This window comes from Prionailurus bengalensis, chromosome B2 (assembly GCF_016509475.1).
Source record: "Prionailurus bengalensis isolate Pbe53 chromosome B2, Fcat_Pben_1.1_paternal_pri, whole genome shotgun sequence".
Classification (NCBI taxonomy): domain Eukaryota; kingdom Metazoa; phylum Chordata; class Mammalia; order Carnivora; family Felidae; genus Prionailurus; species Prionailurus bengalensis.
In genome coordinates this window covers 143,440,528-143,458,040 of record NC_057349.1, presented here as the reverse complement: position 1 = coordinate 143,458,040, position 17,513 = coordinate 143,440,528, and the positions used below count along the sequence as shown (strand labels likewise).

Genomic DNA, 17,513 nt, shown 5'->3' with positions numbered 1-17,513 from the left:
CGGCAGTGGCTCCTGTATAAGCCTTGAAGAACAACAGCAGCCGCCGATGTCCTCAGCCACCTGTGACAGGAGCCTGGGGGGAGCCCACCCCTGGCCCAGCCCCATGGACACAGCGTGAGGGGATCCAGGGAGCTTCTCCAGCTGTGGAGGCCTCCTCCATCCATGATGGGCAGTCGCAGTCACTGAAAGCGTCTGCTCTAGATCCCTCTGGGGGTATCGTCATTTCCAGAGGCACTTCCTGAGGACCCATGAGGGCCACAGAAAAGCAAAAGGGGGAACGGCCCTTTTCTGACCTCCTCAGCGGCTGAAATGCAGACCTCTGGCATTTCTTCACCCCGCAGCGTAACACGGAGACTATGGAGGCCGAGACGAAGGACTGGGAAATATTCTGAGGAAAATCATGTCCCAGTTCAAAGGTGTGTTTGGTTCAGTTGTTTTAGTCTTAAAGCTCGTCTACATCGCTCTCATTCGGGAGTAGACAACTAAGTAACACACTCGTTCCCTGGAAATGAAGACCATGTTTTTGCTGAGTGGCTACTGAAGAATTCAAGTTCTTACTGTGACCCAACGTGCCCTTTGCAAATGGAGACCCAGTTACGATATTTGAATAGGTTGAAAAGCTAAAAGAGAAAAGGGCTTTCTTTCAGGACTAAGATCTGCATTTGCAGGGATCCTGCCTTATGAGCACATCCCTCTTTGGCGACCTCACAGGGGCCACACCCTCCCTCTCTTTCACTCAGACATCAAAAGAAAAGGCCACGGTGGATATGAAGTCAGAGAGCGGCTCCTGGCCCCCAGGACGCTGACCTTGTCAGAAGCATTGGGTTTAGTAATGACCGCAGGACATGAAGGCAGGGAGAGCAGCCCCTCACTCAAGGCCACTCACGTGGGGACAGCTCATCTCTCCAGCTTTCGGCCCTGCCCTGTCTGCTTGGAGCAGCCACTCTTCGGCTCTGAAGGGAGCACCCAGCCCACCCCGAGCAAACAGCCTCACTCCTGGCCACTGGCTTCCTAGCAACTCACGGAAGGGAAAATCTGTGAGCACATATCCTTTTCATCAATACAGGGGAAACGCCACAGAAGGCTGGTTGAAGCCCTAGTGTCAGAGAAGGCCGTCGGTGATGGCTCCTGACTCCCTTCCAGGGGAAACCTGTGGGGGCTGGAACCCCCGAGGGCTTGGCTCTGACCCAAGCACATCCGGCCACGTGAGAAGTCACACAGCTCCGCACACAAGCCTCCACGCCCTACTTTCTCATTACTGAAGAACGGGCCTGAAGGTTAGGGAAGTCTCCCCCCTAATGTGACAGGCGACTTGGAAGCAGTCACTCTGATAAAGAGCTGGGAGCCCCCAAGAGGAAGGCACCTGTCTCCGGGCAGTGCCTCCGAGGGACCGAGAGGCAGCCCCACAGCAGAGGGACTGTGCACCCATCTCGTCTCACAGACCAGCCGCCTTGAGGAATCCCAATCCACAGACACAGTCAATATCATTCCAAGAAACAGAAGGCAAGAATTAGGATCTCTGATTAACGACCACACTGCTCTGTGGCCGACACACCGGCCGGCCCAGGACCACCCCAGCGTCCTCGGCTGAACCAGGCAGAGGTGACCCTGGCCTCCTGACAGGGCGCTGTGTGATGCGGAAGCTCTCGTCACTGCTCATCTCCTATACCAGGGCACAGCCCCCCAGTGGAAGCAGCCTCCAAGTGCATTTCTGCTTAAAAAACATTTATGGAGCACCTACTGTGTGCTTGCCCCAGGCCCTGGAGATAAACAGATGAATAAACTGGGGCGCCTGGGTGGCTCAGCCGATTAAAGCATCCGACTTCAGCTCAGGTCATGATCTCATGGTTTGTGAGTTCAAGCCCCACGCCAGACTCTGTGCTGACAGCTCAGAGCCTGGAGTCTGCTTTGGATTCTGTGTCTCCCTCTCCCTCTCCCTCTGCCCCTCCCTCACTCACTCTCTGTCTCTCTCTGTCTCTCTGTCTCTCTGTCTCTCTCTCTCTGTGTGTCTCTCTCTCTTTCAAAAATAAATAAACATTTAAAAAAAATGAGTAAATCAAAGGACCCGGCCCTTGAGGAGCTCACCACCCGGGCTGTGAACCAGAAACTGATTTTGCCCTGCAAACCATACTTAGTAACAACTGATGATGGCATGAGAAAGCTCCCGAGGAAATAATGCCACAGACATTATTAAACCCCTGTTGGCCGGGACGTTAATCGAAACTAGCTTGCGAAAAGACCAACTGATCATAATTAATTAAAAATTTCTGGACTGCAGTCTACTCTAAGTCTGGCACAGAGCAGCCCCATGGTCTGGCTCCAGCATTACCTGATGGATAATCAGATAATCAGCACTGTGTGTGATTTGCCCACGGGTGGGTTGTGCCGGCACCTTTTACCCAGAGTGACACGGACGCGTGTCTTCTGGCCCACGTGGCAGGATTCCTGCCATCACACACAGAGAAGGGGAGGGCAGCCCAGACGGGGGGGGCCATTGGGGGAGGCACTTTCAGTGGATCCCTGGAGACAATTCTTTCTTCTGTGCACTTTTGTGTCCTTGGGCATGCACTCAACACCCAGACACTCCAAGTCAGTGTTTCTCCCTTTGCTAATAGGATTTTTGACTTTGTTGACCTAAAACAGCCAAAGTAGGGTGGAGAGAAAGGCTCGGAGACATTTCTCAGTAATAAAAATGATTCCCAATCGCTTGCTAAGCTTAAAATCATCCATGAAAAGTGGTGAATCAATCCACTTAGTGTCCAAAATTCACGAAATTTCAAAGCTGAAAGGAACCGTAGAATGAAACCTAGAACCTGAGACAGTTCTTAGAAAGGAGCCTAACAACTTCTTGTCGAGTGCAGCATGTTACAGCTGAGGAATCTGGATCTGGGAATGTCCTGGGCAGCCTGGGCAGCCGTGCACAGGGCAGAGACACCGGCTTGATGGGGACAGCGGCTTGAAGTCAACAGGTCAGGAAACAGCCCATCGCCGCACACCGGGGTTAGAGTTTCCACGCTCGACAACAGTCACATTTAAATAAATTGGCACGAAAATACACCTGAAGGTCGGTGCTCATTTTGATGAGCTACTGATAGAAAAGGGAAGAATTCGTATTTCTAGATTATGAAATACCCATTTCTCATATGCCTATAGGTATTGCCTATGAAAAGAAATGCCAGGGCAGGAAGACGCCAAACTGTGGGGCGCATGGCTTCCTGATTCATCATTTCCATGTCAAATAATTGGACACCTGTTCAACAGCAGGTATCAGCTGTTTGAGGCAGGCACTGAGGAGAGCGTCGGGGCTGCCATGATGGATGCGAACCCAGGCCTGCCCTCTGGCTTGACCACGCGTGCAAAGCAGCTTCACGTGCATGAAGTCAGCCTTGAAGAGACGTGGAGACTGCAGCTTTCCTCAGAGCCGAGAGGAGGGAAGGGAGATGAGAGTTTGGAGGTCACAGGAAATAACAGGAGGGGTGTCATGCTGATGGCCTTTATTTCCCAGGGAGGAGGGAAGCAGGGCTAAAAGCGAGAGGAGAACAGGCAGAGGGAGGAGCCTGAGCAAAGTGGCAACATTCTGGCCCAACCCATGGAAGAAAGGAAGGAGCTGGATTTAGGGCACATAGAACAACAGCCAAGCAGCGCTGAGGACCCGCGTGGAGTTGGCTAACCAGCCATAAGGAGTGACAATGGTGCAGATCAGCTCAACTCTCTGCTTCTCCCACGAGGCTCAACAATGCACATGCAGGAGGGATGGGGCGGGGCATGGTGTGGGGACTAGCAGGCCACTGAGGCTGTCCCTCTGTCAGGGGGCCGGCCGTGCTGACATGAGTGGGACCAGGATAAGACGAGAAGTGAGCCAGGAGACGGCCCTGGACCGTGGAAATGGGACGTGTCTCTGGACCCAAAGCCTGAGTAGGTCTGAAAGCGAGCTCAGGAGAGCGAGGCAGTTGAGGAGGCGAGATGACTGTGGAGAGGAGCAGCTTTACCACAGATGGTAGGTAGCAGCAGCTGGAAAGCATGAGGTGAAGCTGTCACATGGGCCACTGTCATGGAGGATGTCAGTGTGGACAGGCCATTATGAGCCTAGCGCCAACATGCTATTTGTATTTGGGGAGCAAGCTGGAGGTCAGGTACCAAGCCAGTGTTGGTTGAGAATGGCCACAGAGAACTGTGGGCTCAAGTCTGAGCTATAAGTTAATTGTCTACAAAATGAGCAAGCTTCAGGAACTAAAATATGATATAACAAAATATGAGGCACAAATCTGACTTTTCCCTCCATATTATGTCTAGTTTGGGCCCCATAGCTTAAGGGCAGCATGATGATTTTTAGAAAACCATCACCTTATTAAAAATACACATGATCCGGGGCTCCTGGGTGGCTCAGTGGGTTGAGCATCTATCTGACTCTTGACTTTGGCTCAGGTCACGATCTCAAGATTCCTGAGTTCATGCCCCACTGTCGGCACAGAGCCTGCTTGGGATTCTCTCTCTCTCTCTCTCTCTCTCTGCCCCTCCACTGCTCTCTTCTCTCTCTCTCTCAAAATAAAGAAATAAGCTTAAAAAAAAAAACATATGATCTTACTGAGAACTAAAATTTTCCAGATGAAGAGCCTGGTGAAGGCAGGTTGACCTGCGCGCCCAGTCGCTGGGCTGGTTGGAATCAAAGTTGGGCCATGGTCCTGTCCCGACCCCAGTGTCTGGCTTTGCACAGACCATATGACCCCACATCCAGTCAACAGGGGGAAAAAAAAAGCTAAAACAACTTCAGAAAAGAAGTCTTCAGGGGAGGTAAATAATAAGATTCCAGTATCTGGACTTGGGACTTCTCTTCCCTGGGGACTAAACAGAGGAATATGGGTTTAAGTCTCAGTGAGAGGGAACTTACATTTAAATACACAGAGAACTTTCTAGCTGAAAGATAGACCAGGAGCTACCCAAAGGCAAAGCTGAAATTTCTGCCAGGGAATTGCAGTTCTGCTTAGTCCTCTTACTTTCTGAGTCCTCTGGGTTTTCAGATTTGGACGAGCGACCAGTCTGAGAATCACTCAAGTCGGCCCTGGCACGGCACGTTCTTCCTCCTAACGCTCACCCCCGCGGTCCCCATACCATCTCAGCCTGGCGTCACCATCTTTGCGACTCCTGGGCTCCCCTACCCTGCTTATTTTAGATCTCAATGTTGTTCACTTTTCAAAGAACTTATGATCATGCTACAGGCTGAATTGTGTCCCCACCCACCCCCACCCCCGCCCAAATTCACGTGTTGAAGTCCTGACCCTCAGTTATCCCAGGAGGTAAATGTATTTGGAGACTGAGCCTTTAAGAGGTGGTTAAATTACAGTGAGGCCCCTGGGGTGGGCCCTAATCCCATCTAACTGGTGTCCTTTTAAGGAGAAGAAATTCGGAGACACAAAGAGATACCAAGAATGTGCACTCCTAGAGGAAAGGCAAGCCAAAGAGAGAGTCCTCAGGGGAAATCAGACCTGCTGACACCTTGATCTTGGACTTCCAGGCTCTAGAACTGCGAGAAAATAAACATCTATTGTTTAAGTCACCCTCTGTGGTATTTTGTTATGGCGACCCTAGCAAACTAATACAGATTATATGCATTATGTTTTGCTTATATGTTTATTATCTTTCTTTCCCTCTAGACTACAGTCTCCATTAAGGCAAGCCCTTGTCTATCTTCTTCATTATTGTATCTTTAGCATCCAGACATGCTGGCAAAACCAATGGCGCTAAATGAATGAATCTAATAATTAAGGAAAGATAACGAGGTCAAGATAGGTCTCAGCAGCATAAAGAGGCCTTCTGGAATTTGAACTGAAACTACTGTTTCCAGCAAAGCAAAAGAATAGATTTCCCTCTGGCTTCAAATAAAACACTAGAATAAAGTGGGATGTCACCAGTCAAAGCACTAAAGGGAACCCTTGGGACCTCACCCCAGGAGTCAATGCCAATGTCTGCCAATATCGCCAGGACAAATCCCTTCTTTTGAATGAAGATACTTGGAATTCAGAATACTTCTTTTGTTTAACTACCAGGATTATAATTTATTAACCATTCCTCAGAACAGCAGCATAGTATTTTCCAAGCCTTATAAAAAAGGGGTAGATGCATGCCGATCACTTCTTGATCACTTCTCATAAATTATTCTTATTATTTTAATAACAATGAAATGTGATTTTTTTTTTTTTCTGGAGCACTGTCGCCAAGTCTATGCATTCTGGATATTCATTAAAAAAATTCTGCTTTACACCATATGCTGTAAATTGTTTCAGCTAATTTCTTCCAGTATCTTTTGTATCATAATGTATAACAAATATACTATTATGTATTATAGAAGTGTGCTCTTTGGCAACTAGGGCACACAAAGTCTTCTACAGAGAGAGGTTAAATCATCTTACTGTACATAAGACCCATAATGAGTTGGAACGTGATTGTCCATGAGTCCCAATTCCCAGCATTTCGGTAATTCATGCTCACGTCATACATACACACACACACACACACACACACACACACACACACAGAAAGGTCATACATACACGTACTTCTATTAAAGAAGGCACAAGGAATTCATTACTTAAGAAAAAGCAAAAGAAAACTATTTGTTCTAAAACCACTGACATTCAGAAAACTTTATCAGAAAGATTATAAAAAATAAAATGGTCATTTAAAATACAAGATTCAAATACAAGGCACTGAACCTCTGTCAGCAAAGAGTTTACATGTCCCTCTTCAGGGGTAGACAATCGAGGAATAGACACCCTTGTCTATTCTGCATATTCCTAGGTGTACTACCATCTTGGCTACTTTACTGTCATCATCCTCTCCGTTTTGACCCTTGGCCTTTTGCTCTTGTCTCTTCTGTCACCCTCATACACTCTCTGCTCGCACTCTCACTCTGGAGCATGACTCCACAACGCATGTCTGTCTCTTACTTCTCTCTTCCAAATTTCATCCCTTCACATGTAATCACCTCTAACATGTCTCCCTTCGATCACCCCTGGGGTCAACACAAGTCCAACATATTGGAACAAAAACATATCACCTTTCCTGGAAAGCCAGTTTGCTTTTCTGGTTGTTTCATTTTTCCACCCCTTTTTGGTGGAAAAGGGACCTTGAAGCTGCCTACACCCATCAAATCTGACCTGAGAAGTAGATTATGGTCATTGGTTTCAAAGTACTCACCTTCCTCTCAACAACAACACCAGACTGATGTACTTAAAAACATGGGTCATGAAAATAATATACAGTTCCTCGCCATATCGCCTTTGGGATATCATCCAACCACACTCCAAAACAACCACATTCATACGAGAACATACAAGAAATGTACACACTTCTCTCAACAAGTAAAACAACATGACTAGACAACAGCAACATCCAAATGATAAAACATATATACAAATATGGAGCAGAGATGGAAGGCAGGTTCTCTAACATATCACAAAATATCCCATGGTTACAAGAAAACAGAGAAAGACTTGATGCAGGCAGCATATTAGCCAATAAAAGCCACTGCTTGGTGGGTTCCATTCATTTACGCCATCCACAGGAAAAAGAGCTGTAACAATCCTCATCAGGCCAGGACTGCCATCTCAACCACCATATTTGCCTGTTAACAGTGCAACAGTATCCCCAGATGTGGATGCGGACACCTCCCCACTCCAGAACATGAAAGAACAGTGAGAAATGAGCAACAATGGCTGCAGTCTGGGCCATCAGGTGCACAGCAGGTTGACCAAAACCGTGTGGCATGTGTGTTAGTTTAGCGATGGGAACTGAATGAAGGTTGGTGAGCACATGTGTGTGACAGAAACACCACCCTCTTGCGAGACGGTGCCTCAGTGAAGACATGAACCGAAGGAGCACGAGGTACCTGTGACGGTTTCATTAAATGGTCCTGGACCCTTAATGGGAAAACCATCAATCTTGATCCATTCACCTCCTAAATGAGGAAAATGCAACTTCATAGTTAGAAACAAGAATGATTGGATTTTCCACATTTCTGCGCAGCCCTAACGTATATTTAATGGTCTTTTCAACACTCTTCCAGAGGATCTGCTCAGGCCACATCAGTAACAAGGCACATACGCTTTATCGACAACACATCTTTTTGGTCTTTTGCACGTGGTTTACTCTAACGAGTGTTCAAAAAAATAGGACAAAACACGAATGACCTACATTCAAATTACTTTAAAAGAAGGAGCAAATCTCTCCTAGTTTTCAATCTTTCAGCTTGCTAGACAAGTCTAAAAAAAAAAAAAAAGAAAATTCCTGTTTGGGAACTCTTTAAAGATTCTACGTTTGTGTAGACCTGAGAAAGCAAGGAGAGATGTTTCTCCCAATCTAAGTAACAAAAAGACAGCCTCCAATTCTAGGTAAGACTTACCAGGCAGGCTTTCAGCTCTGTAAACTGGACGGCTCACTCCATTGTGGTTTTCTGCAGTAACCAGCACAAAGTACACTACACCCGGCTCTGAAACATATGGTTTATATCAAGCCACCATTTCACATCTCCAAGAATGACAGTTCGATTCACTAACCGTCTTCCTCATATATAACCAAATAAAGAAATCTGAATTAAGCGACAAGTCTAACTACGGCTTTCTCTCTCACTGTTTTAATCGCTATCGCTAACATTCCTCTCATGTAACTAAAATACACCTGACCCAAAGAACACAAAATTTATTTGTAGTACAAAGTACATGGCATGTGTAATAAGCCTGGATCCGTGAGCAGTAGGCAGAAAAAGCTTTTGAGTTTTTTAATGTGAAATTAATGCAGGAAATAGAAATGCACTGTCTGCTAACTAGATGTTTTAACCTATGCTATCAGTAACTGCCAATAATATCTCTCCATGAAAGCTCCAAACAGAAATCTCCAAAAAACAGTAAGAAAATGTCAGTGGAACTCATAAAATTTAGCACATGGGAAATCTTCATTGCAACACACATAAAGCTTCGTGAAATTTTCCCCTTATCCCAGTAAAACACTCCCTTTACTAGATCTGCGTGCTGACTTTGACTATTTCAACAAATATCTAGAAAAACAGTTGTTGGAATCTTGGACATGCTAATCTTGAAATAACTGGGCTCCACTTTTTGACTTGCATCTAGGGGTCAAGGTCAAATTGCGATGCTCTCTTTGGCTGAGCTCCTGAAGTCAGTGGAACAGGAAGGGAAGCCAAGACGCCACATTACCAAGTGAGTGCGCCCCAAATGTGCAGCTTCAGAAAGCGAAACTCCAGTAGTGCTGGTTTTCCTCAAAATAAATTACCGCGAAAGGTAAGTGAAGGTGCGAACTCCTTGAGGAGACGAAAGTGTGCGGGCATGTGAGGGGCCAAAGGCTGGAGAGATAAGAGTTAGTTGTATCAAAGACAATAACGGTTATTACATTTCTCACAGTGAGGAGTATTCCTGCAACGGAACTTTAGTTCTCGGGCCAGAGGTCCAGGAACAGCGACACAGTGATGCCATCTAGCATCCCTGCTGTGCTCAAGGCCAGTGTGACTTCTGTCTGACTGAGGCAGGGCCTGGTGGCATTGAGGGTTTGGCACGACCTGCCAGACCAACTGGAAAATGCTCTAGATCCAGACAGAATGTAAAATCATGCTTCGCCAGGCACTTTCTCTCTTCATCCTGAGGTTATTCGTATTTTCAAAGAAATGTAATCCACATGTCTCTGACTCCTGTTAACTCATCAGTGAGTTACTTGGGAGGGATTATTTGTTTTTCAGTGAGCTCTAGGGCTCTCTTTTTGCATGTGTTTCTTCTCTGCAGCAATCTTAACAACCTAAGGTTTGAACAAGCAGATATGACCCTGCTCATGCCTTCGGTCCAACAGAATCTCCATTTAACCTCGTAGTTGGACTTTCTAGGGTAATACTGACATGGAAAGGATTCAGAGAAATGTATGTGTGGCTGGAACTACCAAGAAGGAAATCTGGCCCCCCTTATGCCCCTTCTATACACTCTCTGCTCCATTACTCAGAAAACCTAACATTAGGGAGCAGGAGGTGGAGGAGCAAGTGCGTAGACTACGGCCAGGAACCCAAGGAGTCATGAGTTGATTTTGATCCACCAGAGGAAGGCAGGAAAATGGTGACCTGGCACAGGGAGACCTGGCTGTCATGGATGCTGACTTCTGTTACTTCTTCACGATCCATCGTGAGGTTGGGCTGTGACGTGACTGTAGAATAAATGGAGTTTCAGGCTCGTCAGATCAAAAACGCAGAAGCCAGGGGATCCCTGGGAGGTGGCAGCTCAAAACCTAAGTTCAAAACCGCCTATACCTGCACTTATAAAACAATATATCTAGGAAAAACTGTAAACATTACAAACTTCCAGAATCAAATTTAACGGGGAGAATGTTACATCTTTGAACCAGATGTGGCTAAGCGAATATCGCACATACATACCTTCACAGGGACTCATTACTTGAGTAACCTCTGATTGATTTGTAAACTAGAAAGCTCAAGATGAAGTACAAAGTAGTTGAGTTTCTATGAAACAAACAAAGGACCAACGTATTTTCCAAAAGCACATTCAGAAACTAAAAATGGTTTCCTACACCCATTTAGAGAGATATCCAGAAATACTAGAATTCAAATGCAGAATGAGGAAGCCCAGGGGCAAGATAAAGGTTAAGCCACAGCCTCATGAACTCGGCTCCCCATTCCCAAAGAACCAGGAGGTCCCTTGAGCCCGTCCACACTGTGTCTCACAAACAGCCATCCTACCTAAGAAGGGAACTGAGAAGGTTGGTGTACAGTTAGTTCTGACTGGGAACAAGACCAGAGTGTCACTTACCCACATCCTCAATGAGGAAGGAGTGCGTCTCGGCATTCACCTTGATGTATTTAAGACTTTTCAGTGACTTCCCATAGGCAATGTTGTAATGCTCCACGGGTCTACTGGTAGCATCTTTGGGTGGGTCCCATGTGACTTTCAGGCCCATTTTAGTGGACAGCAGTTTCACGTGCCTTGGCTTCAGTGGGTGGTCAGCTATGCAAACAGCATGACTATGAACTTACGGGAACACAGACTGGGAAAACGAATTTTTTTTTCCAGTGTTCTCTGATATTGTTATCAAAAGAGCAAATGACTCTTCATTTGTCTGGTCCTAAAGACTTTAAGTACAATCATGTTTGAACATCATTACAGGATGAGAGCAAGACAAACATACCAAACCCACAAGCTTTTATGTATTTTGGATAAAACAGTGGGTGGTAAATTTAAAACAAAAGTGAATCAAAACAAACTCGAGGCATTCTCTGGCTTGATTATGCTGCTTTGCTAGCACAGGAACAATGAACTCATAATTTGACATATTCTCCAGAGGCAACCATGTATCAAATAACTTCTCAGCATTTTGTATGGTATAGTTGGATAATCTTTAAAATACCTCTGAGAGCAACATAAAATTTTCATGATAAGGGAGACTATCCATTGCAGCCAAAGTGAGATAATGGAAGTGTTCATTTCCACAAAGAAAACAAACCAAGATCATCAACAGCTTAAAAGGGAGATAAGCCTCTGGTATATCTGAATATAACTAATTTAAATGTCTCCATATTTTGTCCCAGAAGAGGAAAAACAAGTTATTAAGAAGCACAATTCCATTTGTTTCTTCAGTTCTGAGGTTCCGTAAAAGTATTCTAGATTTTCAAAAATAACCCAAATGAGACATAACATTTTGTCAAACAAAATCTCTCAGCCCACACCGTAATGGATCCTAACACATAACACATAACACAATATAAACACATGCTAAACATTCACACAAATAAAGTTTAGGCAAATTTGGATCTGAAACTGTTTATTCAGTGATGCCAGGCACTCCCAGGAAAGAAAAAAGTAGCCAAAAAACCTGGAAACCTTTTAACTTAGTAACATTAAGAAAAGTGAATTTGGAACCTCGTGGAAAAAGAAAGGGGAAGTGTTTCATGATGAAACGTGGATTGGTTAGTATGTGATTTTAATGCTGGATGAAAATTCAGAACACAGGAAGCACAGATGACCCTAACATACCCCCAAAATTCCCCGCTGCCTCAGGAGGAACACGATGAGAAAAGGGGAGAACTTGTGGACCCCACTCAAAGAAATCCAAGGAGTAAAAAAGAAGAGAATGAATATGATGATTTCAAAGCAGAAGAGAAAGAGACAAAAGCATGTTGTCCGACTACGGGCACGAAGAGAAACCCACGAAGCAACCCGTCCCCAGTTCCAGAGATGAGGGTGTCAGGATGGGAGAAATCAGAAGAGAAACCTGGTACTCTGTGTGGAATTTTGAGTTCAGGAGACTGTACACATGGTAAGGCGTTGACTTCCTGCGCATTTACTAGCAATCACGGCTACTCTTCAATAATGCTCACGTACTCCCGCCTCACCCACAAGAAACCTTCCAGGACTTACTTAGCCAGAGGACTAGGGCTCCCTTCCCTCGGTTCCGTTTATTTTTCCCAAGGCTTCATTCCAGAAACCTCTCCTCCTCCTCTGCCATCTGACTAACGAGGTTTTTCTAGTTGCATTCCATGTTCCCCCCAATGGCAGAAATCAGTTCCAGGAATCCGCTACTTCACAGTGACCAAAAGGTGTGCAAGAGTAAAGCGAGGTCTCCAAAGCCTGCAAAGGGATGCTCACCGGCTGGGCGGTTCTCCCAAGGACGAAAACAAATCAATGAGTGCGTGAATAACATTTTTCTTTACGGTTCCATTCCAAATCTAAGAAAAGTTAGATCCCGGACAGACACAGCTGAAACAAGAGGCCTGTGAAACCCAAACACTGTCACATCTTCTCTTGGGCACTCGTGATTCAATTAGCACAAACCCGCCTAGGCCTGAAAATGCTGGACTTTCATAACCGGTATCTGAAAAGAAGAACAATTTATAAACATACTCCTTGTTCTTCCCGGCTCTGCCTCACATCTACCCTTGGACCCGGCATAGATGAATTTCCAACTCACGCAAGAATCCATGTTCAAATGGTTGCATCAGCCCAGCATATGGGGAAACACTCAAAACCTTCAAGGAGCTCCAGTAAGGGGCACAAGTAAAGAAGGGCAAGGGGCAAATACCTCTGGGTTGCCAAAACCTAATGAATCTCATTTCGTTGTGCTCACACAATCAAAGCCTCCAACTGCGTCCATGCATGAGTCTGTTTGTTCTCCTGTTGCCAATGATCAAGTACCATCAGTGTGTCTCCACTTGATAACTGCCTGAGCCAGCATGTGTATGCTGAGAAAAAGGCCATATGGTTGGTGCGTGCAACTGCTCTAAAGTAAATACGAATGGGAGAGTTCAGTGGATAGGAAGAGGGAATTTTTAAAAAAAAAAAAAAAATTTTTTTTAACATTTATTTATTTTTGAGACAGAGAGAGACAGAGCATGAACGGGGGAGGGTCAGAGAGAGGGAGACACAGAATCTGAAACAGGCTCCAGGCTCTGAGCTGTCAGCACAGAGCCCGACGCGGGGCTTGAACTCACGGACCGCGAGATCATGACCTGAGCCGAAGTCGGAGGCTTAACCGACTGAGCCGCCCAGGCGCCCCAGGAAGAGGGGATTTATCGAGTGTCTACCGTCCACCACGCACCGCTCTGAGCACCCAACCTTATGCTGCAGGAGACGCTCAGAACACACATAACCTAGGAGAACACACATAACTCCCTCCATATTGCAGAAGGGGAAAAGAAGGCCTTGGAGCAAGGAGGTTAGGGTTCAGCCAGAGTCACACAGCTGCACCCAGGGGGAGCCAAATGCAAGCCCTGCTTTGTCCCATTCTAAAGCCCAGGTATCCTTCCCCCCACAGCTCCCAGATCCTCAGAATCTGCTCTGGCCCATACATGATCTGTGATCACTGCCAGTGAAACCACCCTTGTAAAAAAGATAAAGCCTCCGTAGTTGTAGTTGTGATTACCATTTCTTCCACCATGCTGCTTTCCCCTCGGGATGGGGCAGGGGCGGGGGGGCACTCCTGACCCACCCCAGTCATGGCACCTTGTGCTGGGTGTCCTCATCCTCCCTCTCTCTGAAGGCATGGAAGTGGATGAGGTACTCTCTCAGGGATATTTGCACTCTTAGGACAAAACCTGAGACCAAATGACTTTTCTAATAGCAACGTTTTAGACCTTAGAGAGTCACCTAATGAAGGTCATTTTTAAACACAAAGACCTTTGGAGGACCTGGAACCATACTTTCAAAGCAGCCTTAGGATCAATCTCCTTAAGATCAATCCTGAATGTAAGGTTTTCCAAAGGCCTGAGGCCAGTCTACCATGACCCCTCCTCCCACCCTACCCCCCAGCACAGGCAAACTGGGAGAGTTAAACAAACTATACGGAGGCTTGATTAGCAGGTATTTTCACCCCCTGGATTCTCATCAACTTTGATATTTAAAATTGATGTCATTTGTGATGCTTCCTACCATCTGTACCCTCCTCAGAAAGAACTGGAGGAAGAGAAGAAGAGAGACCCTAGATCAAAAGTGATCTTGTCTGTCATTCCAGCCCCACCCAGAGCTCCCTGAGCCCAAGTTCTTGGTGAACTCATCAAATCAGCATCTATCTAAGGAACAGCCAGTCCAGGCAGCACAAATCAATGTGCATACACTTGGATTACCTGACAGAAAGCTTCTTCTTGGGACTAGAAACATGCCAATATGTTCTATTCCTGATGATCATTTTGTAGGTCTCCTGATTTCCTTCCTTAAATGTGAAGTAAAGGCATAAAGACTTTGAAATTGGTTTCCAGGACTGCAGACTGCATTTTGGTTCTGTGCTGTGGGATCAACATTCTGGGAGTACAAAGATGCAATATGACAAAGTGGTTCCTCATTTATTCTAAGTGTTCTTAGAATCTTATAAGAGACCACCCTCTGTTAGACAAATGCAGCATGTGACCTTTTGTAATAGTTTTCAGTATTCTTGCCTGATAAGGACGTATGATACTGGGTATATTCTTTAAAGCTATGTGTCCCACGAGCTGCCTCTTTAAAAAGGACAAAGGAAAAACCCAAAGTCAACACAACAGGAATTATATGGCCCAACAGAGGGAACACTGGGAGGTAATCTCACAGAGCATGCACGACAGGTTAGGGCCACAACAAGCTGTTTTTTTCTTCTCCACAGGATGCAAAATGAGGAAATGAGCTTAAGCTGCAGCCTAAGGGATTTTAGGTTAAGTAAAAAAGAATTTCCTCTCCATGTCTTTCCCCTTTTCTCCCCTTTCAAGGCTGTCTTTGAATAGAGCAGATGGTAAGATGCTCTAGACAGAAGAAGGAAGCTACTAAAGTCTGCTGTGACGGAAGCAATTTCATACCATGACAAAGCCACTTCCAGACTTTGTGCCAGTAACCATTACCCAAATTCAAGAATATTTTGCCATGTACCAAGTGGCATATGGTATTTTGGTGATCTTTCAGATTCCCAGCCACGCCAGGCTAGACATGTCTGAGCCATGGTTCCCATGAGACCTCTACTGGTTTGTTCAGGAATGGAAAATAAGGGCACAGTCAGTACCTAGAGTTGCTCCTTTGGTCTAGCTCCAAACCTCAGGTCTTATCCAAGAGGGCTCTAGAAGGCCAGTTTGCTTCAAGGGTCAAAGTATGGATCCCTTTCTGCTCAAGGATAGATACCAAAATTCCAATGGCTCTGTAATGTCTGCCCTTAGAAGGTCTTCATCTTCTGCAGAGTGACCTCAAGGGATTCTCCAGGGCTGACGAATGCCCTTGGGATGCCAGAGCTAGGTTCCCAAGGCAGGCTGGCCTGACCAACATCTGCAGGGCCCATTTTTCATAGTGGACGGGGCAAAACTCTTCACCTGCCCCTTGCTCACCTTGCCACTCTGGCATCTTTCTTGACACCACAATTGACCATATGCCTGGTTCTCACTTAAATGGCTGATGGATTGAAGAAAAAGATGTTAGCAGGATTTAGACTCATGAGATCAACCAAGGATATCCAACCCAAATACCTCCAAGGACCAGGAAGATCAAGCAAATAGTGAAGACATATTAAGGAGTGTCCACTGAGTCTAAAGGCACAATTTGGTCTCACTTTAGGTACAGATCTGTTCAAGGATTCCTATCTCACTGCCAGACCACCCTCTGTCCCATGAGAGACCTAAAGGCTCTGCAAAAAAAAAAACAAAACAAAACTGGCCTGGGCTCCAAAGAAGAAAGGAAGGTCCACCCCAGGATGGTTTTGGGTAGGGGAGTGTAGGATGCTACACAGGCTTCAGCTACTAGCAAAACTGATGACTTCCAGATGTCTAGCTCTGGCCTAACCATCCCAGACTGACAGTCCCTACTGCCTATGTGATAGTCCCATGTGAGTTCCAAATGTAACGTGTTCAAAGTGAACTTGGTATCTCACTTCTCACTATCTTGGTTCAGACATCACCATCCATCCTTAAGGGTACAGGCATAGCCACAACGAACGAAAATACGTATATTCCTAGAAAGGGAATTCTGTCAAGGGCTATTTCTCAGAATAAAGGGATGGAAAGTTCAGAATTGATTGATAAAATGAATCCATGGTAGGGGCACTAGGGTGGCTCAGTGGTTAAATGTCCAACTCTTGATTTTGGCTCAGGTCATGATCTCACGGTTCATGAGTTCAAGCCCCAAATTGGGCTCTGTGCTGACACCACCCAACATGCTTGGGATTCTCTCTCCCTCTCTCTCTGCCCCTCCCCTGCTTGTTCTCTCTCTCTCTGTCTCTCAAAATAAATTAACATTAAAAAAAAGATTCAATGGTAAAAAGTAATCCAAAATGGACACAATTCATGTAAAAAATCATGATTTGAATACTGTGATTAAAAACAGTAACTGAACCCTTTCTGGATCCAAAATATTGTTTTTGCTTTTTTCTTTGTTTTGTTCTACTTTTGAAAAGTCATACTGTGACTTCATTATATTCTCTACATAGGCAAACAATCAAACTAACAGGTTTAGTATTGATAAGGTTAAATTAAAGAGGGTGGATCGGATGTGTGACCGTCATCATGCTTTCTGTCTTCCTCTCTTCTCCAATTCCAGACCCTCAGGTGAATACAGAAGGGAGAGCTGAGCCTAGGAGCAGAACCCCTCAGGGCCACTGCCTCACAGGTGGGGAGAAAGCAACAGGCCTGAGCCACAACCCAGGACCCTCCCATGTGGAAGCAGGAATGGAGCCTGTGGCAAGGCAGACCCGAAGAGGAAACTCATATGTCTGTGTCTTCTAACCCATTACTGTCACCGACTAGAGAAAGTAGGCCAATGGAGACTGGGCTCTTTCCACTTACCCCTCAGATACAGCAAGTCTCGTGGAGGAAAGGGGTACGGGATGAGGAGAGAGGCCAGAAGCGAAACATGAGGAGAGGAAAATGGAAGTCCCCTTAACATCCCCAGAAGACTATTCCCCAGAAGACTATTCCCACTGGGCATGACCATTAACCTGGCCCCACTGGGCATGACCATTACCCTGAGGTCAACTTGTGGCTGCCCCTTCAGAGTGAGGATCAGGACCAC

General features: G+C 45.8%; 1 protein-coding gene across 1 annotated transcript in view; it reads right to left on the bottom strand.

The window, feature by feature from the left end:
* Positions 1–17,513, bottom strand: part of FNDC1 (fibronectin type III domain containing 1) — a 107,953-nt gene that overhangs the window by 69,761 nt on the left and 20,679 nt on the right. The window contains exons 2-4 of the mRNA XM_043592681.1: positions 10,818–11,012; positions 8,399–8,485; positions 7,886–7,954 (exon numbers count right to left, since the gene is read on the bottom strand). Of these exons, the coding sequence (XP_043448616.1) occupies positions 7,886–7,954; positions 8,399–8,485; positions 10,818–11,012 (351 nt within the window). The remainder of the gene's footprint in view (positions 1–7,885; positions 7,955–8,398; positions 8,486–10,817; positions 11,013–17,513) is intronic.